This window comes from Dichomitus squalens (assembly GCF_000275845.1).
Source record: "Dichomitus squalens LYAD-421 SS1 unplaced genomic scaffold DICSQscaffold_43, whole genome shotgun sequence".
In the NCBI taxonomy this organism is placed as follows: domain Eukaryota; kingdom Fungi; phylum Basidiomycota; class Agaricomycetes; order Polyporales; family Polyporaceae; genus Dichomitus; species Dichomitus squalens.
In genome coordinates, this window is record NW_006766925.1 from 146896 (window position 1) to 160934 (window position 14039).

The window sequence follows — 14039 nt, forward strand, 5'->3', positions numbered from 1 at the left end:
CGGAATACAACACCTCATGCCCAACCCCCACAATTCCGTGCTGCATTTGCTCTGCACAGATCTTCCCCCTCGTCCATCGGCACTCACCTCTCAGAAGGCCTCACATGCATTCAGCGAAGATCCTCCGAACGAGACCCTTCGTACACTCTTCGGTGGATGTAGCGCCGGACATCTAGAGTGCCCTCCTTGCGTCCTTACATTATACCTCTATCTACGACCTCTCCTGCATGCTATCCCACACCTGTAGTCAATATCAGCATGGTTACAGCGGTCCCCGACGAAAATCTGCTTTCAGGAGGCCTGATCCAGCGAATCCGGATAATTTTGGACCTCCCGATGGCCTGATCCAGAGTCCGGCCAAATTTGAGCGAAAATCGGGAGGCCTGGTCAAATCCGGACGAATTTGGCCTCAGACAAGGCCTGATCCATCGGACAATTTTGGCCGGATTCAAGGATTTTGGATCATACATTTGGGCCTATTGCCGGGGGTCCTTCAGTAGTTCATCATCTTGTCCATACCGTCCATTCTCGGCCAAAGCCACCTTCGACCCTGACCATGCGCGCAGTCTCCCCGTCGGCGGCACCGCGTCTAGTTGTGCAGGCCCTTGACGCGTCCTTTGACCCAGACGTCCTTCAGGGGCACCGCCCACACGCCTGGGTGAGCCGTGGCGTCCCTCTTCCACTCCGTCACTAGGTCCCTCGCCTCCACCGGCGGCACGTTCTTGTCCCTCGTCCCCACCGTGATATGCAGCCGCTGCTTCACCTCGTCTGGCAAGTGGAGCACGAACTGCACCGCCTCCTTGTCTACCTCCCCCGGGTCGTCTGCAGCGACGGCGAGGTCGACCACCGTCGCCGCCATGATACGCTCGCTCCACACGACGTGCTCCAGGCGGAAGCTGAACAGCGGCGGGCGCGGCAGGGCGTCGACCGCACGGCACAGCTCCCACAGCTCGCCCTCCTTCGGGAGCGACTTGGAGTGCACGACCGTGACGTGCGGCCGCTTCTGCACCCGCTCCTCGCGCACGAGGTCGTCCCAGAACTTGCGCGCCTCGGAAGGTAGGTTCCCCACCGCGCCCTCGATCGCGGGCCCGACGACGCCCTGCAGGTCGACTTCTGCGAGGATGCCGTAGTACCGCGGAGGGCTTTTTGCCTTGCCGGCCTTCTTGCTCGACGCTGGTGGTTGCGCTTGCTCTGCCTTATCGGCGCTGTCCTTGGCTGCTTTCCTGCCTGCGCCGCCGCCTCCGCCGATATCTGCACGCCTCTTGCCCCTGCTGCGCGGTTCGTACGCGCGCGCAACCGCCAGCGCCTGGCCCATGCGCTCGGGATCTGGCTGCTCCTTCCCGAGGTACTTCACGATCGCCCCGACTGCCCGAGCCAGCGCGTCCTCGAGCGGCTCCTCGACGTCCATGCTGACGACGACGTCCGCCTCGGAGTCCTGGAGCTCCTCGGCCCGCTTGAGGAACTGCCAGATCACGTCCTCGTGCGACTTGCCTGATAAATCGGCGTGGAGCGATTGGTGCTTGTCCCCGCGCGCGACGATGCGGTCGCCGCAGATCCGGTGGACCGTGGACAGCGGGAGGTCGAAGGACCAGTCGAGAGCGAGGAGCCGTGCGGGCGGGCTGAACTTCTGTGCGGCCTCGCGGAGCTGGTCGCGGTGCTGCTTCAGGTGATTGTTCCTGGTGTGTGAAGAGTTCAGTAGGGGCTCCGCAATAATCTTAGACAGCGTGTAAAGAGAGGACGACTTACTTATCAGCGATAACGACGTCGTGCGTCTTCAGAGCCTGGACGACGTTCTTGATAAAGATCGGAGCGGCCTTCTTCGCCGAAATGTCGTCGCTTTGAATGTGCCCGAACCCGAACAGATGCTGGAGCGCGACCGCGATCGTTGTTTTACCTGCAGCACCATGTTTCCGTGTGAGACCGACAAGGCACAAAATGTTATATCCTGAACAACAGGAAAACATGAGGGCTCACCAACGCCAGGGACTGCTACCGGCATGATAATGACCTTGCCCTTCATCAGATCCACGTCCTGCGCAAGGCCCGTCTCCTCCGGCACCTTCTCCGCCCCGACCTCCGCCTTCTTCCCCTCGTGGCTCTCCTTCCACTTCAAGAACCGCTCCCGCGTCGCGATGATGCCCTTGCCCTTGTTGAAGCCCTCGAACTGGCTCCTGTCGCGCTTGATCTCGCCACACACCCACTCGACGTACAGCTTCGTCTCCGGGCGGCGCAGCTTCCCCTTCGGCACGTTCCCCGGGCTCGGGCCCCTGCCCAGCAGCGTCCTCGTTACTTCGCGCCAGTCGCGGTACATCAGATAGGGCTCGTCGAACTTGACCTTGAAGAAGAACGACGACCCCGCGGGGTAGGGCGAGAGCGACGCGGGCTTCTCGCCCCTGGTGGGCGGGACGGTGACGTGCGTGCGGACGACGAAGCCCTCGAGGGCCTCTCCGTTCCACTCACCCAAGCGCGCGATCTCCTCGGTGAAAGCTTTCACTTCGGGGATGGTGTTGAGGACGGTGGACGCGGTGGGGATGAAGCCCCATTCGCGCGCGAAGGCGTCGACGACGGGCTGGGGCTGCGTTTGAAACGCGCCCGTGCAGGCGTTGAGGCCGTGCAGGTGCAGGCCAGTTTTTTCTGCGCTGATGGGAAGGACGTGCTCCTCGAAGGAGTCGTCGCAGAGCTATGCACATACAACTTTGTTCACCCTTCAGCAGATCAGGAATGCATGAGATAGGACACACCTCAGCGACTGCAGTCCAATTCTTCTCCCATAGGGTCTGCGCGAGCTGCTCCTCGGTCTTGCCGGCTGCCGCGAGGTGCTTTCGCAGCCACCGCTCGCCGACTTCCGCGTGCGACTTCGCGCCGCTGCTGCCTGGGCTAGGTCCGAGAGAGTGCTTGGAAGTGACGAGGAGCTTCGTAGGCGTGAGGGCGGCAATGAATATGATACATCCATTTGACTTGAGGGTGAGGGTATACGGAGGAGCTGTGTGTGACTCAAGTGCAGCCCACTGATTTGGGAGATCAGCGTCGTCCGCACGGGTCGGCAGCAATGGCAATGGCACGCGACACTGGGGATAGCAATAGGATACTCACCGTTGTCCACGGTACCTCACCGATATTGAAAAACTTGTCGTATCCTCGCGCGACAATCCGATGCTTCGTCTTCCCGGACGCGTTCTTGACGTCCTGCGTGAAGAGACCGCGCGCGAGGGTTGGGAAGGGAGAGGGGATATCATAGTACTTGAATTCGTTCATCTTCCAGCTCCGTACGAAGATGCTGGGAATCGCAGGTGCCTGATACTCGGTCGATTTGACGAGCTTGGGGGCCTTTTTGGACAGGGTCTTGAGGGCTTCAATCAGTTCATGGTCATCCTGGTCGATTGTGACGGATGCGAACAGCTGCTGTAGCTCCTCAATATGCGCTGGCTGCTGTTCGCCAGCGACGACTGGCGGAGGGGAGGGTGATTTGGGAGAGGCCATGTTAATTTGGTAGATGTTCCACTGAGAGGGGTCAAGCGTGCGAGCCACCGAGGGTGTGCGTGGTCTTGACAAAGGATTCACGAATACCAAGTCCCCGAATGCCTCAATTGTAGCACCGCGGAGAGCGGGACGTTGGAAGGCGGTGGTGACGAGGTTGCGTGCGTGGATGATGCGGGGTAGGATGGCGGAACGCTCTAGACACGGAGAGCTTCTGTTCAGGATGCTGCAGCTGAAGCTGAAGCTGCAGCTATATATCTTGCGCGCGTCCGGGAGTTCTGACTCGACTGTCCTCGTCGAGCAATGTCGGAGGTCCGAGCGGTGAGTTGGAAAGAGTCAATATCATCATAGGCGAGCTGATGGCGGTCCTGTGCATGTCGAGTACGCCCTGCCTGCGGGCGCGTCGTTCTGACCGCTCGCAATCCACTTCTTCCGTTCTCCTTCCAAGCACACCCTCGTATCGTCTGCGCCTCTTGACTGCGCTTGCTATCTCGCTGTATTCTTCCCCGTCCAGCTTCTCTGCTGCGAACTCGACGACTAAGCTTCAGCCACCATCCACTGTCTTACCCTCGCCGCTCAGCGACTTTATCATAGTCCCTCTGCACCGTTCGGATCGTACTCTTCGGACTTGTTGTAGTTTACTCAAATACCCTTGGACCTACATTTCATATACCATGGATGATGAGACTGCTGAAATCGAGCTGGTATGTGCCACATCGGGATCCACCTGCCGCTGGCCGTGACTGTCTTCTGCAGCTTGAGCAGAACCTCAACAAGACTAGGCAAATATCACAGCGTATGACTTGTGAGTGTCGCTAAGCTCCCAATGCGGGCGGCTCGCTCCATGTTTCGGTAGCGATCCTATCCAGCTTCGATACTCGACTGGTAAAACTTGAGAAGTCTATCCTCCCGCTCTACACCTCCACACAGCTGCTCACGAGAAGAGCGAACAGTACGTATGGGCCGCTCGCTCAATCTGGTCCTTTATAACCTTGCCCCAGATATCGACAATACATTGCAGAAGATTGACGAGATCGCGAGCTACCATGAAGGCGTTGCAGCGGAGGAGGCCCTGATCTTACGAGGGTACGCACTTCCCGCCCAGAGTATATTGATGGCGAGTCTGAACAATGTCATGAAGTCCTCAACCAAACCAACTCACTGCATACACTGAGGTGCTGGAGCGTATGAACGCGAGCGTCGCATTCAACAGCGCAGACTCCCGGGACAAAGTACGCTTACACCGGCCTCGTCGCCATGTTGCCTCTGACCCACAGCGCGCAGGCGCGTCTCGTAGAAAGCGGCGCGAAGAAGCTCATTCAGCTGTACACGAAGCTTGTCGCGGAAGGGTCGTCGGGCGTACCACCCGGCGGCGCCGAGTTCTCGTCCATACCGTTCCCCGCGCATCTCCTTACGACCCTTCGTCCGCTTGTCGCTTTCCTCCGTACGCTCCCACTACCCGCGACGTACCCATCGCATCCGGCTGCGCCTGGGATACAATCCGCATTAAAGGATGCACAGAAGGGGTATGGCGATATGCGTGGAGCTTGGGTGCGGAAGTGCCTGGAGACGTTCGGGAAGCGGTTGGTCGATAGGGCGGAGACTATCGACGGCGTTGCTGCAGGTCAGGAGGTGGGCAGGTGGACTGAGAATATGCTCAGTGTCGCAGAGGTACGTTCATCTCGTTCGACTCCCTCTTTTGTTGTAATCAGAACCTCCCCCCGGGTTTTCACAGGAAGAGTACGACCTCCTACTCGAACTCGCTCCGCTGAACGCCCCGAACGCCCTTAGCTCAACATACGCCACCCTCATCTCTCCACTCACCTCTCTCTTCACCTCCACACTCGGGTCGCTCGGTTCCCTGATCAAGCGCAACCTGAATAGGAATACCTTCTTTGCGCTGTCCGCTTACTCCTCGCTAACTTCGCTAGGAGCGCGGTGGAGCGACGTCATGACGCGGCGAGCAGATCGCAAGGAGAACGAACTGAAGGACGGCCTCCATTCCATTCGCGCGTCGTGCCTGCGTAGTTTCCCCGAGGTCTTGGCCGATATCCGGATGGCAGGTTTGGGGAAAGGCGGAGAGATCGGGACTGGGCTCGCAGAGTTCACAATATCGGTGTGTCTACTGTCACTGGAGTCGTCCCCGCTTGTTTCTCATATTCCGTGGACGACAGACCGTCCAGTACCTCGAGCGATTATTGGCAGTGCGCGATGCTGCGGCGTCGGCGCTTCTGACCCTTGGTGACGGCAACTGGAAGATGGGCGAGGGGACGCAGGTGGGCAAGACGAAGGCTGCCGACGTCGACGAGCAAACCGTGCTCGAACATTTCACATGTGCGTCCCACGTCTGCCTCGCCTTCCTTCCCCTCTCCTTCCCCTCCGCGTATGCGCTGACCACCCCAATGCGACACAGACGACGTCGTCAACGCCGTGATCCAGTCTCTGATTTCGCTCTCGCGGACGAGCAAGCGCCCCGCGTTCGGCGCGATCTTCCTGCTCAATAACGTCTCCTTCCTCCGCACGCAGCTCCTCGTTGAGCGCTCGGACGTGGCCGCGATCCTCTCGCGCCCGTCGCAGGACCTGCTCAACTCCAACTTCCGCATCGCCAAAGCGGGCTACTTCGAGGCCAACTTCTCGCCGCTCCTCCAGACGCTCATCGACGAGAAGGACAAGGGCAAGAGCGCGGTCAAGGAGAAATTCACCCGGTTCTTCGATCTGCTCGACGAGGTCACGGAGCGGCACCAGATGGCGCGGGTGCTCGTGGACGACCCGGATGGGCGGGCGACGGTTGCGGACGAGGCTGTCAAGCTCGTCGTGCCGTCGTTGCAGAGGTTTATTCAGCGGAATCTCGGGAAGGAGTTCAGCAAGAGTGAGTGCGCTGATCTCTCAGACGTCAGGGCTTATGCTGATGTGTCTCCTCTTCAGACCCACAGAAGTGTATGTGTTTCGTGATGGAGACGTCAGCACGGGGTTGGGTCTGACACACTCTGTAGACATCAAGATGCCTCCTGAGGATGTCGAGAACTTGATCAAGGGGTTCTATACGTAGGTCTCTTATCTGAGTTCATGTACTCGAGCGCTAACTTGTGGATGCCTCGTTCAGCGGTGGCACAAGCACACTGCCATTGCCTCCACCACAGGAGAAGCTCACTAACACCCTATTACAACAAGCTGGATGGGGCTGGTAGTTATTAGAGTATATCATCACGGCTAGGTCAACGTGTACAACATCTGCGGAGCTCATTGTGATTCATCGTCTGAAACGTTCTTGTCATTGTTGCTAGGCCCCCAATAGGATTCGCCATAGTCGAGCAGGAGCTCTCGGCCTTTCTTCACAAGTTTTTTCCCTGCTCAACACCATTAGCTGTGAGGCATACTCCAAGGTAGAGATAATTCACCGGTCGTGAAATATATCTTGACATCTCCATCAACATTAATTTCTGTAGCTGGGAAGTAAGGATCTATCAGCTGTATTTTGGTGTCTCAAGACTCACCCTCCGCTGCTGCATTGGGTTTAGTGCCTTTTGGGGGATGATTCAAGCACCGAGTAGGGTCCCCAACTGTGGCAGCATCAAGGACAGAGTCCTGATCACCGTTGAGACCAAACAGATAATTCAACCCCCTATGCTGGAAGACCATTTTTTGTGCTTCGTCTGCCCTGTAAGTCGCTTCAGCTACACCAAAGGAACGCAGTAAACGTGTGGCCAGACCTATCCCTTGCGCGCTGAGTTAGAGGCATGGTGAAGTACTCTCCAATATACTCTAATATTGCGTCAGCCACGGCATGCTTGCGATACGTAACCATGGAACATACCCCCAAGTAGGCTCTCTTTGGGAATATCACTGGTAGCAAAGGTTCCTAACCCAAATGAACCCTGATAAACCGCAAGCTTCTGATGCACAAGTTCAGATGTTTGTATGGTGGAAAGGGTGGCGCCTCTTACCTTTGGCATTCTTGTTTGTAGTGTCATGAATGAGCATCTATGCTTGCTCCTCTTCTTTCCCTTTGCCTTCATTCCTGTCACTTCTGTTCAGGTCACAAGTCACACTGCCGACCAAATGAGCACATGGCTTACTGCATTGGCGTCAGCTTCTGACACTATTGGTCGAGATGGATGTCATACTGACCTTGAAATGCAGAATTCAGGGCTACATTCCATACCCCTTAAATGACAGGGGCAGGTTTCCTTGATACAATCTCTACACCGGCATCCGATAGCTCGCGTCGATTGGCCTGACACCCGTCAGTATCGATGGACGTCAACACCTATTGACTTACATTGACATCTGCATCGTCTTTGGCACTTATGCTTCTTTCTCGAACAAATGCACCCGTTCCAAACTTCGCAAGGGCCCTTATGAATGCAAAACGGAAGCCTGTATACTCGTCAGTCCACCCAAACAGCCAACGATGAGGGCAGCTGGGGATTACTTCGCTAAAGCGCTCGGATGCCACCTAGGCGAGAAAGAATTGGGTATGTCTTCGTCCGGAAGGACAAGCTCCCTGTGGACGAAAACCTGATATGGTATTCAAAAAAGGGTACACGTGCACTGTATATCGGGCTTACAGCGATACAAGTAGTCTTGCATAATTTAGCAATTGTGCAGCTCGATTCGTTGGGGAACAACTTGAGCGCTTCATATATTTCCTGGTTCACTTCTACAACATCCTGCGCTCGTCATGAGTCAGATTAGTCTCTGTTGAGGTTGGCATTAGCTGCGATACTAACAGGATATTTCTCGGCCTCTCGTGAGCGGAAGCAATTCGGACCACATATAGTCACCCTCCGGAGGTCCTTGTGATTCCCGGTGGCGGGATCGAGGGCAAAGGGCGGATAGCGCTGCCCTACCCAGATTTCATCAGAGACGGAACCAGATAGGACATTCTGATGCTACCATACTTACTGTGCAGCATGCACAAGGCTTCGTGACAATTTGCGCTAGCACAAAACGAGGTCGTCATATCGTCCACAGATTTACCAAGGTGCGGCGACGCCGACGACGGCCGGAGTTTATTCAGCGCAGAGACCTGAGCGGATGAGTCGGACGAGTAGGAGTCTCCCCATTGGAGGAGATCACTGGATATATTGACGCGTTGTACATGTTCACTAACGCTACGAAGACAACGCCCGTATACGGAGCGAGAGAAAACATACCGATGGTGCATGGAAGCGCTCAACCCAGACGAACCATCAATTGAAGGGAAGAAGTCCACGGAGTATTGATCCAGCACCTCCGGGGAGAGTCCAGCACTGTGAAGTCTGTAGACAGCCTCCAGAGCGATGAGCTTGACTGCAGACAGTTGATTAAACCATCAATGAGGGGAAATCGGTAGATAGCGACTTACAGTCAACGTCATACCACGAGTGCTGCCAAGCAAATACGTCGTGCTTCCGGGCGAACTCTTCGAGATCATGCTGAAGGAAGCTAGGATCGTCATAGGGCATGTACTGTAGGATCCTAACGTCTAGCTCATGCTTGATGTTCCGTGTCGCCGGTGTGCATGACTCATACTTCGGGTAGGCGCAATCCTTACAAGGAGGAAGGGAGGTTTCTTCCATGGCACCGGCGTTGTAGATCACTTCATCGTAATCGACAATCCACTGCTCATATAAGACACGATTGCCCTCCCCTTCTATGGAATTGTCGACATCAGATAGATCTCCGAAGTCCGAGAGAAAGTCGTCGAGGGCAAAGGCAGACGAAGGATCAGTAGTCCGCAGGTTCCGCAGCGTTCGCTCACAATATGCCGGCTCCCAAACGTAGTACTGCTGCCATGTGTCTCGATAGGCTGCTTGTATCTGCTCTGGAACGCGCGCAAGCTCACGGATGCGCTCCGCATATCGCTCGCGCAAAACAACGTCGAGTTCTTCATCAGAATGGGGCGTAGAAGTCCGAGTGGTCGAAGGAGGCGTTTCCCGCGTAGACATTGTCGTTCAAAGAATGCAGGAGGTGCGCTGAGACAGGTGGGGGCGTAACTAGAGCAAGGACAGAGGAAGAAAGAAGAGGACAAGCGTTGGCCCACGCAACTGCGGCACATACGAGTCCTTGAAGCAGTGACGGGCATGAGTCACAGTGTGACACAATGTCACAGTATCCGAGGGCCTACCGACTCAAGGACTCGAGCAACGACCACTACCGTCTCCGCCGACGTCAGGATCCTCTTCGAGGCCTTCACTTCGTCCGTCATGGCCGAGCGTCTCAATCCTAACATGCTATTTGCGAATTTCAACCAAGACTTCACGTGGGCCTTGTACAAATCATCCTATTGAATGACGTACTGAACACACCCATACAGGTGCGTATCCGTAGGGACGAAGAAGGGTTATAGCATCACCAACTGCGACCCTTTCGGACGGGTGTATACAATGAGTGCGTGTACTATGCATGGCTTTCTCCTCCGCTGACTTGACTGATCCACGGTAGACGACGGAGCACGAGGGATTGTCGAGATGCTGTTCTGTACATCCTTGCTCGCCTTGGTCGGCGCTGCGGACCATCCGCAATCTAGTCCACGGAAGCTCCAGATCGTCAATACTAAGGTGTGTATGATCTCGAACACACTCCGTTATACCCCGTCATGTTGGAGCGCTGTCCTCCGGCACTGTGACCTTGCATTGGATAGTGCGCACGCTCTCAGTGAATCCCTGGGGTGCCCTCTCTTCCGCATCGGAACCGGCCTCTCATGCTTCTTTTCTCCCTGCACGCACAGAGGCAATCGATGATCTGCGAGCTTCTTTTCCCCTCCTCCATCCTCGCCGTCAAGCTCAACCGCAAGACGCTCGTCATCGTCCTCGAGGTCGAGATCTACATCTATGATATTTCGAACATGAAGCTTCTCCACGTAATTGAGACGACGCCCAATCCAAACGGTGAGTACTTTCATATATCCTCACGCGTTCGTTCCGGTACCTATATCCTGCCAAGCCATCGTCGCCCTATCCCCTTCCGCCGACAACTCTTACCTCGCATACCCTTCCCCCGTCCCCTCACCTGCTCTCTCCCAGGCGTCAGCGACGCAACAGCCAAGCCCGCCCGCCACCGCGCCCTCGACGGGCGACGTCCTCCTCTTTTCCACGCGCTCACTCACTGTCGCGAATGTCATCCAGGCGCACAAGTCGCCCATCTCTTTCCTCTCCATCAACTCAACTGGCACCCTACTCGCGACCGCCTCCGAGAAGGGTACGGTGATCCGCGTTTGGAGCATTCCGGGGGCGGAGAAGCTTTATCAGTTCCGGAGGGGCACGCGCGAGGCGCGCATATACTCGATCAACTTCAACATCGTCTCCACGCTGCTGTGCGTAAGCTCCGCGCACGACACCGTGCACATATTCAAGCTTGGGCAGGGGCAGGGGAGGGGGTCTGGGGTCGGCGCACAGAGCCCTTCCAGCCCGTCGGGATCTATCGACAGCAGGGAAGGGTCTCAGGGTCTGGACGGCGGATACGAGGCGTATGTGGACAAGAAGAAGGGTAGCAGTGTCTCGTATGTGGATCCCTTGCTGAGCGGTTCTTTGACGCATATTGACCGCTTCTATGCCTCAGATCAACATTGCGACGGAAATCACTACATCTCACAAAGAATTTGACGTCGTCTGTTGGCGGCTACTTGCCCAACACGCTCACTGAGATGTGGGAGCCCTCACGAGATTTTGCCTTCTTGCGGTTACCCACCAGCGGTGCTCGGTGTATTGCGGCGCTTAGCGGGTGAGTACTCGGGGTCGAGTGTCATCGTTTATCGTAATCGCTCACTTGCTTTTGTAGGACGATGCCACAGGTTATGGTCATCTCATCGGAGGGTTACTTCTATTCCTACAATATTGACCTAGAGAACGGCGGCGAGTGTTCGCTTATGAAGCAGTATAGGTATGTGCCCTCATCGCCGTCCCCCTGCTGATGGATGGCTGACTATAAACACCTATGTAGCCTGCTGGACTCGAACGATGAGACGAATGATTGAGCGATCGTGGAGCAGAGCCGCGGGAGATATCGCTTCCACGATGGATCCGTAACCCTGTGGTATTCATTCTCGCCCTCGTTCCTGCTTTTCGTTTGTGTCTTGCGTCCTCATCGTGGCCGTCTCGTTCATCTCATATGTTGGAGGACTGTGGTATGCTGATGCGCTTGTTACGACTTGCATGATACCGTAGCGCCACCATACTTGTAATCATTAGCATTCTCGGATATAGCGGCCGTAACTCGTCTTCTGGGCAACGCCCAGTCTACGTGTGCTTTGCTTGTGCTGAAGACTTGATGCACTGCTAACGAGTGCACTATGGGCATGAAGCTCATGGTCACGTGCACTCTAAGCAGGTAAGTACTTCTTTTCGGGCTGCATCCCTGCAGCAGCTATGCCGCAGGCACATTGGATTTTGGGTCTCGACAACGAAGGGCATATGATTCATCCGTACATTAACTAGTCGTTACAGAACGTGAAGGCATCGTAAGTGAGTACTGCAGGGTAAGCTCGATCTGCAGAAACGTGGCGAACAGCTATACCAACCGCGTATCCAAGCTCAGGCATTGTTTGGTCCAGTGGTAATCCGATCCGATGTTCCTTTGCATTCCGAAGGGCGCCGTAGCACTTTTACTCGTCTCCTCGGTGCGCCAGGAACACGCCCATGTCGCTGTTCCGCGAGTCGCTCCGGCGGAAGCCAGCGCTCGGGAAGCCAGCGACGGGCAGGTATTCGCTCCTTTTCGCCGCCGCCCGCACGACGCCGTCGTCGTCCTCCGCTGGGTCGGCGTGCATCTCCACCAACGCCCCGCCAGCGACGAGGAGGTCCGAGGAGCCAAAGTCGCCCGGGAAGCCCTCGAAGTCGTCCTGCGCGCCGCCGGGCCCGGGGGAGACGATGCGCGGAGCCGCGAACTGGGGGCGCTCCGAGGGCGGGGGAGACGTGAGCGAGGACGCGGTCGCGGTCGTCGCGGACTGGGAGGACGTCGAGACGGAGAGGGACTTGCTAGACTTGGACTTGCGCCGCTTCTTGCGCTCCGTCACGTTCGCGGTGCTCGGGGACGCCGGCGACGGGGGCACGCTGTCGGCGTCCTGCGAAAGCGGGGACAGCGGCGAGCGCGGGATGCCGGGGATGTGCGTCGGGGCCTGCAGCGAGGCGAGGAACTGGTGGTTGTACGGGGCCGCGCCCTGCCCGGCGGGGACGTAGGTGTATCCCTGGGAGCCCGTGCCGCGGCTGGAGGACGAGCGGGTGTCCGAGGTGGACATCGTGCCGGCGCCGTTCAGGGACTTGCCCTTGCTTTTCCGCGGGCGGGAGGTGTACGACTCGCCGCCGAAGTCGGCGCCGTCTGCTTCGGCTTCGACCGCCTCGCGTGCGGCCTCGGCTGCGTCGGGGTCGAAGGGCTCGACGGGCTGGCCTTGGGCGAACGGCCCGAACTCTTGCTGGGAGGAGGTGATGGAACCCGAGCCTGTTCCCGTCCCAGAGCCGGCACTGGGGCTGAAGGGCGACGTGACGCCAAACACGGGTCCACTTCCCTGAACGCACTCCATGAGATGAGATCACGTCGGGTGGTGAGAGGGCGGACGCACCTGGAACCCTTCGAACTCGTGCTCGCCGTTCGCCTGAAGCTCGAGGGCCCGCGCCATCGCAGCCCGCTTCAGCTCCCTCCTCTCCCTCCGCCTCCGCCTCCTCTCCTCCTTCTCCCGCCTCTCCTGCTCCTCCCTCGCCAGCGCCTCGGCGTGCCGCGCCGCGCTCAGCTCCTCGATCGTCGACGCATCGAGGGGCGCCGCGTCCGAGTCGAGCGTCGACGTCGAGATTGTCCTCACCCGATCTCCCGCACCGCGCCGTGCGCCCAACGCGCGTGCGCCATCCTCGTCGTCCGACTCCGGGAGCTGGACGGCGGGCGTACGGCCGAAGAGGTCGTAGCCGAACACGCGGATGTGCTTGGGCTGCTTGCGCCGCTTCTTGCGCGTGCGGCGCTCTCCGGGGTTGGTGTGCAGCGAGAGTGCGTCGGCGTCGTCGTCGGTGTCTGCGAGGAGGCCCTGGAGCTCGTCTGGGCGTGCGCGGGGGGGAGGGATGGCGTGTGCGAAGGCGGGGTTACGCGGCCGTGGGGACTGGTGGTCGTCCGAGTCTGAGGCGGGGTCGGAGGAGTGGAGGCAGGGGAGACAGGAGGAGACGGCGGCTTGGAAGGAGTCGGTCCAAGAGAAATGGATGGTGGCCATTGTGTCGAGCGGCGGCTGCGACAGACTTGTGCTGTGAGCGGCCTGCGAGTGGGTGAGATGGGCGAGGTGGTTATTGGGTACGACGAAGAGGGGATACGTGTGCAAGCACAAGTCGATGGGGCAGAATCAAGAGACAGACAGTGTCGCGGTGGGACCAGAGCCGGATCCCGGATGCAGCCGTCAGGGCGCTTATGTAGCAAACCACACAGTCCGCCGCTCTGTCGGGGACTCCCCATCGCGTAACCCGCTCTCAATATCTTCACCTAGACATAGGTCCCATCCATCCACCAGACGATACAGGCGCGCCGTCAATAGACATGTTCGCAGTACATCACTCTACAACTGCGTACACCAATGCACAGTAAGTCACCGTTGCGCCGACAAGGCCTGACTG

General features: G+C 57.7%; 5 protein-coding genes across 5 annotated transcripts; 2 read left to right on the top strand and 3 right to left on the bottom strand.

Moving 5' to 3' along the window:
* Window positions 1-134: 134 nt before the first annotated feature.
* On the bottom strand, window positions 135-3593 carry DICSQDRAFT_139641 (uncharacterized protein). The gene is made up of 5 exons (XM_007369056.1): window positions 3094-3593; window positions 2742-3008; window positions 1975-2680; window positions 1747-1894; window positions 135-1676 (listed from the first exon to the last, which is right to left on the bottom strand). The coding sequence occupies exons 1-5, from the start codon at window positions 3478-3480 to the stop codon at window positions 590-592; spliced, it is 2595 nt and encodes an 864-aa protein (XP_007369118.1). The 5' UTR covers window positions 3481-3593; the 3' UTR covers window positions 135-589.
* Window positions 3594-4128: 535 nt separating this feature from the next.
* Window positions 4129-7372, top strand: DICSQDRAFT_110694 (uncharacterized protein). The gene is made up of 16 exons (XM_007369057.1): window positions 4129-4181; window positions 4234-4282; window positions 4334-4429; window positions 4479-4563; window positions 4619-4709; window positions 4762-5148; window positions 5213-5593; window positions 5652-5811; window positions 5891-6346; window positions 6403-6414; window positions 6471-6522; window positions 6581-6824; window positions 6876-6917; window positions 6972-7135; window positions 7188-7239; window positions 7292-7372. The coding sequence occupies exons 1-12, from the start codon at window positions 4152-4154 to the stop codon at window positions 6663-6665; spliced, it is 1884 nt and encodes a 627-aa protein (XP_007369119.1). The 5' UTR covers window positions 4129-4151; the 3' UTR covers window positions 6666-6824; window positions 6876-6917; window positions 6972-7135; window positions 7188-7239; window positions 7292-7372.
* Window positions 7373-8168: 796 nt separating this feature from the next.
* Window positions 8169-9407, bottom strand: DICSQDRAFT_129066 (uncharacterized protein; the record flags this gene model as incomplete). The annotated part of the gene is made up of 4 exons (XM_007369058.1): window positions 8169-8323; window positions 8383-8555; window positions 8634-8769; window positions 8825-9407. 4 exons carry the CDS (start codon window positions 9405-9407, stop codon window positions 8169-8171), a joined length of 1047 nt encoding a protein of 348 aa, XP_007369120.1.
* Window positions 9408-9629: 222 nt separating this feature from the next.
* Window positions 9630-11646, top strand: DICSQDRAFT_139643 (WD40 repeat-like protein). Its single transcript, XM_007369059.1, has 8 exons — window positions 9630-9721; window positions 9776-9849; window positions 9904-10019; window positions 10190-10349; window positions 10405-10960; window positions 11020-11181; window positions 11239-11340; window positions 11401-11646. Exons 1-8 carry the CDS (start codon window positions 9666-9668, stop codon window positions 11432-11434), a joined length of 1260 nt encoding a protein of 419 aa, XP_007369121.1. The 5' UTR covers window positions 9630-9665; the 3' UTR covers window positions 11435-11646.
* Window positions 11647-11850: 204 nt separating this feature from the next.
* DICSQDRAFT_139644 (uncharacterized protein) lies at window positions 11851-14036 on the bottom strand. The gene is made up of 2 exons (XM_007369060.1): window positions 13013-14036; window positions 11851-12958 (listed from the first exon to the last, which is right to left on the bottom strand). Exons 1-2 carry the CDS (start codon window positions 13643-13645, stop codon window positions 12062-12064), a joined length of 1530 nt encoding a protein of 509 aa, XP_007369122.1. The 5' UTR covers window positions 13646-14036; the 3' UTR covers window positions 11851-12061.
* Window positions 14037-14039: the final 3 nt, after the last annotated feature.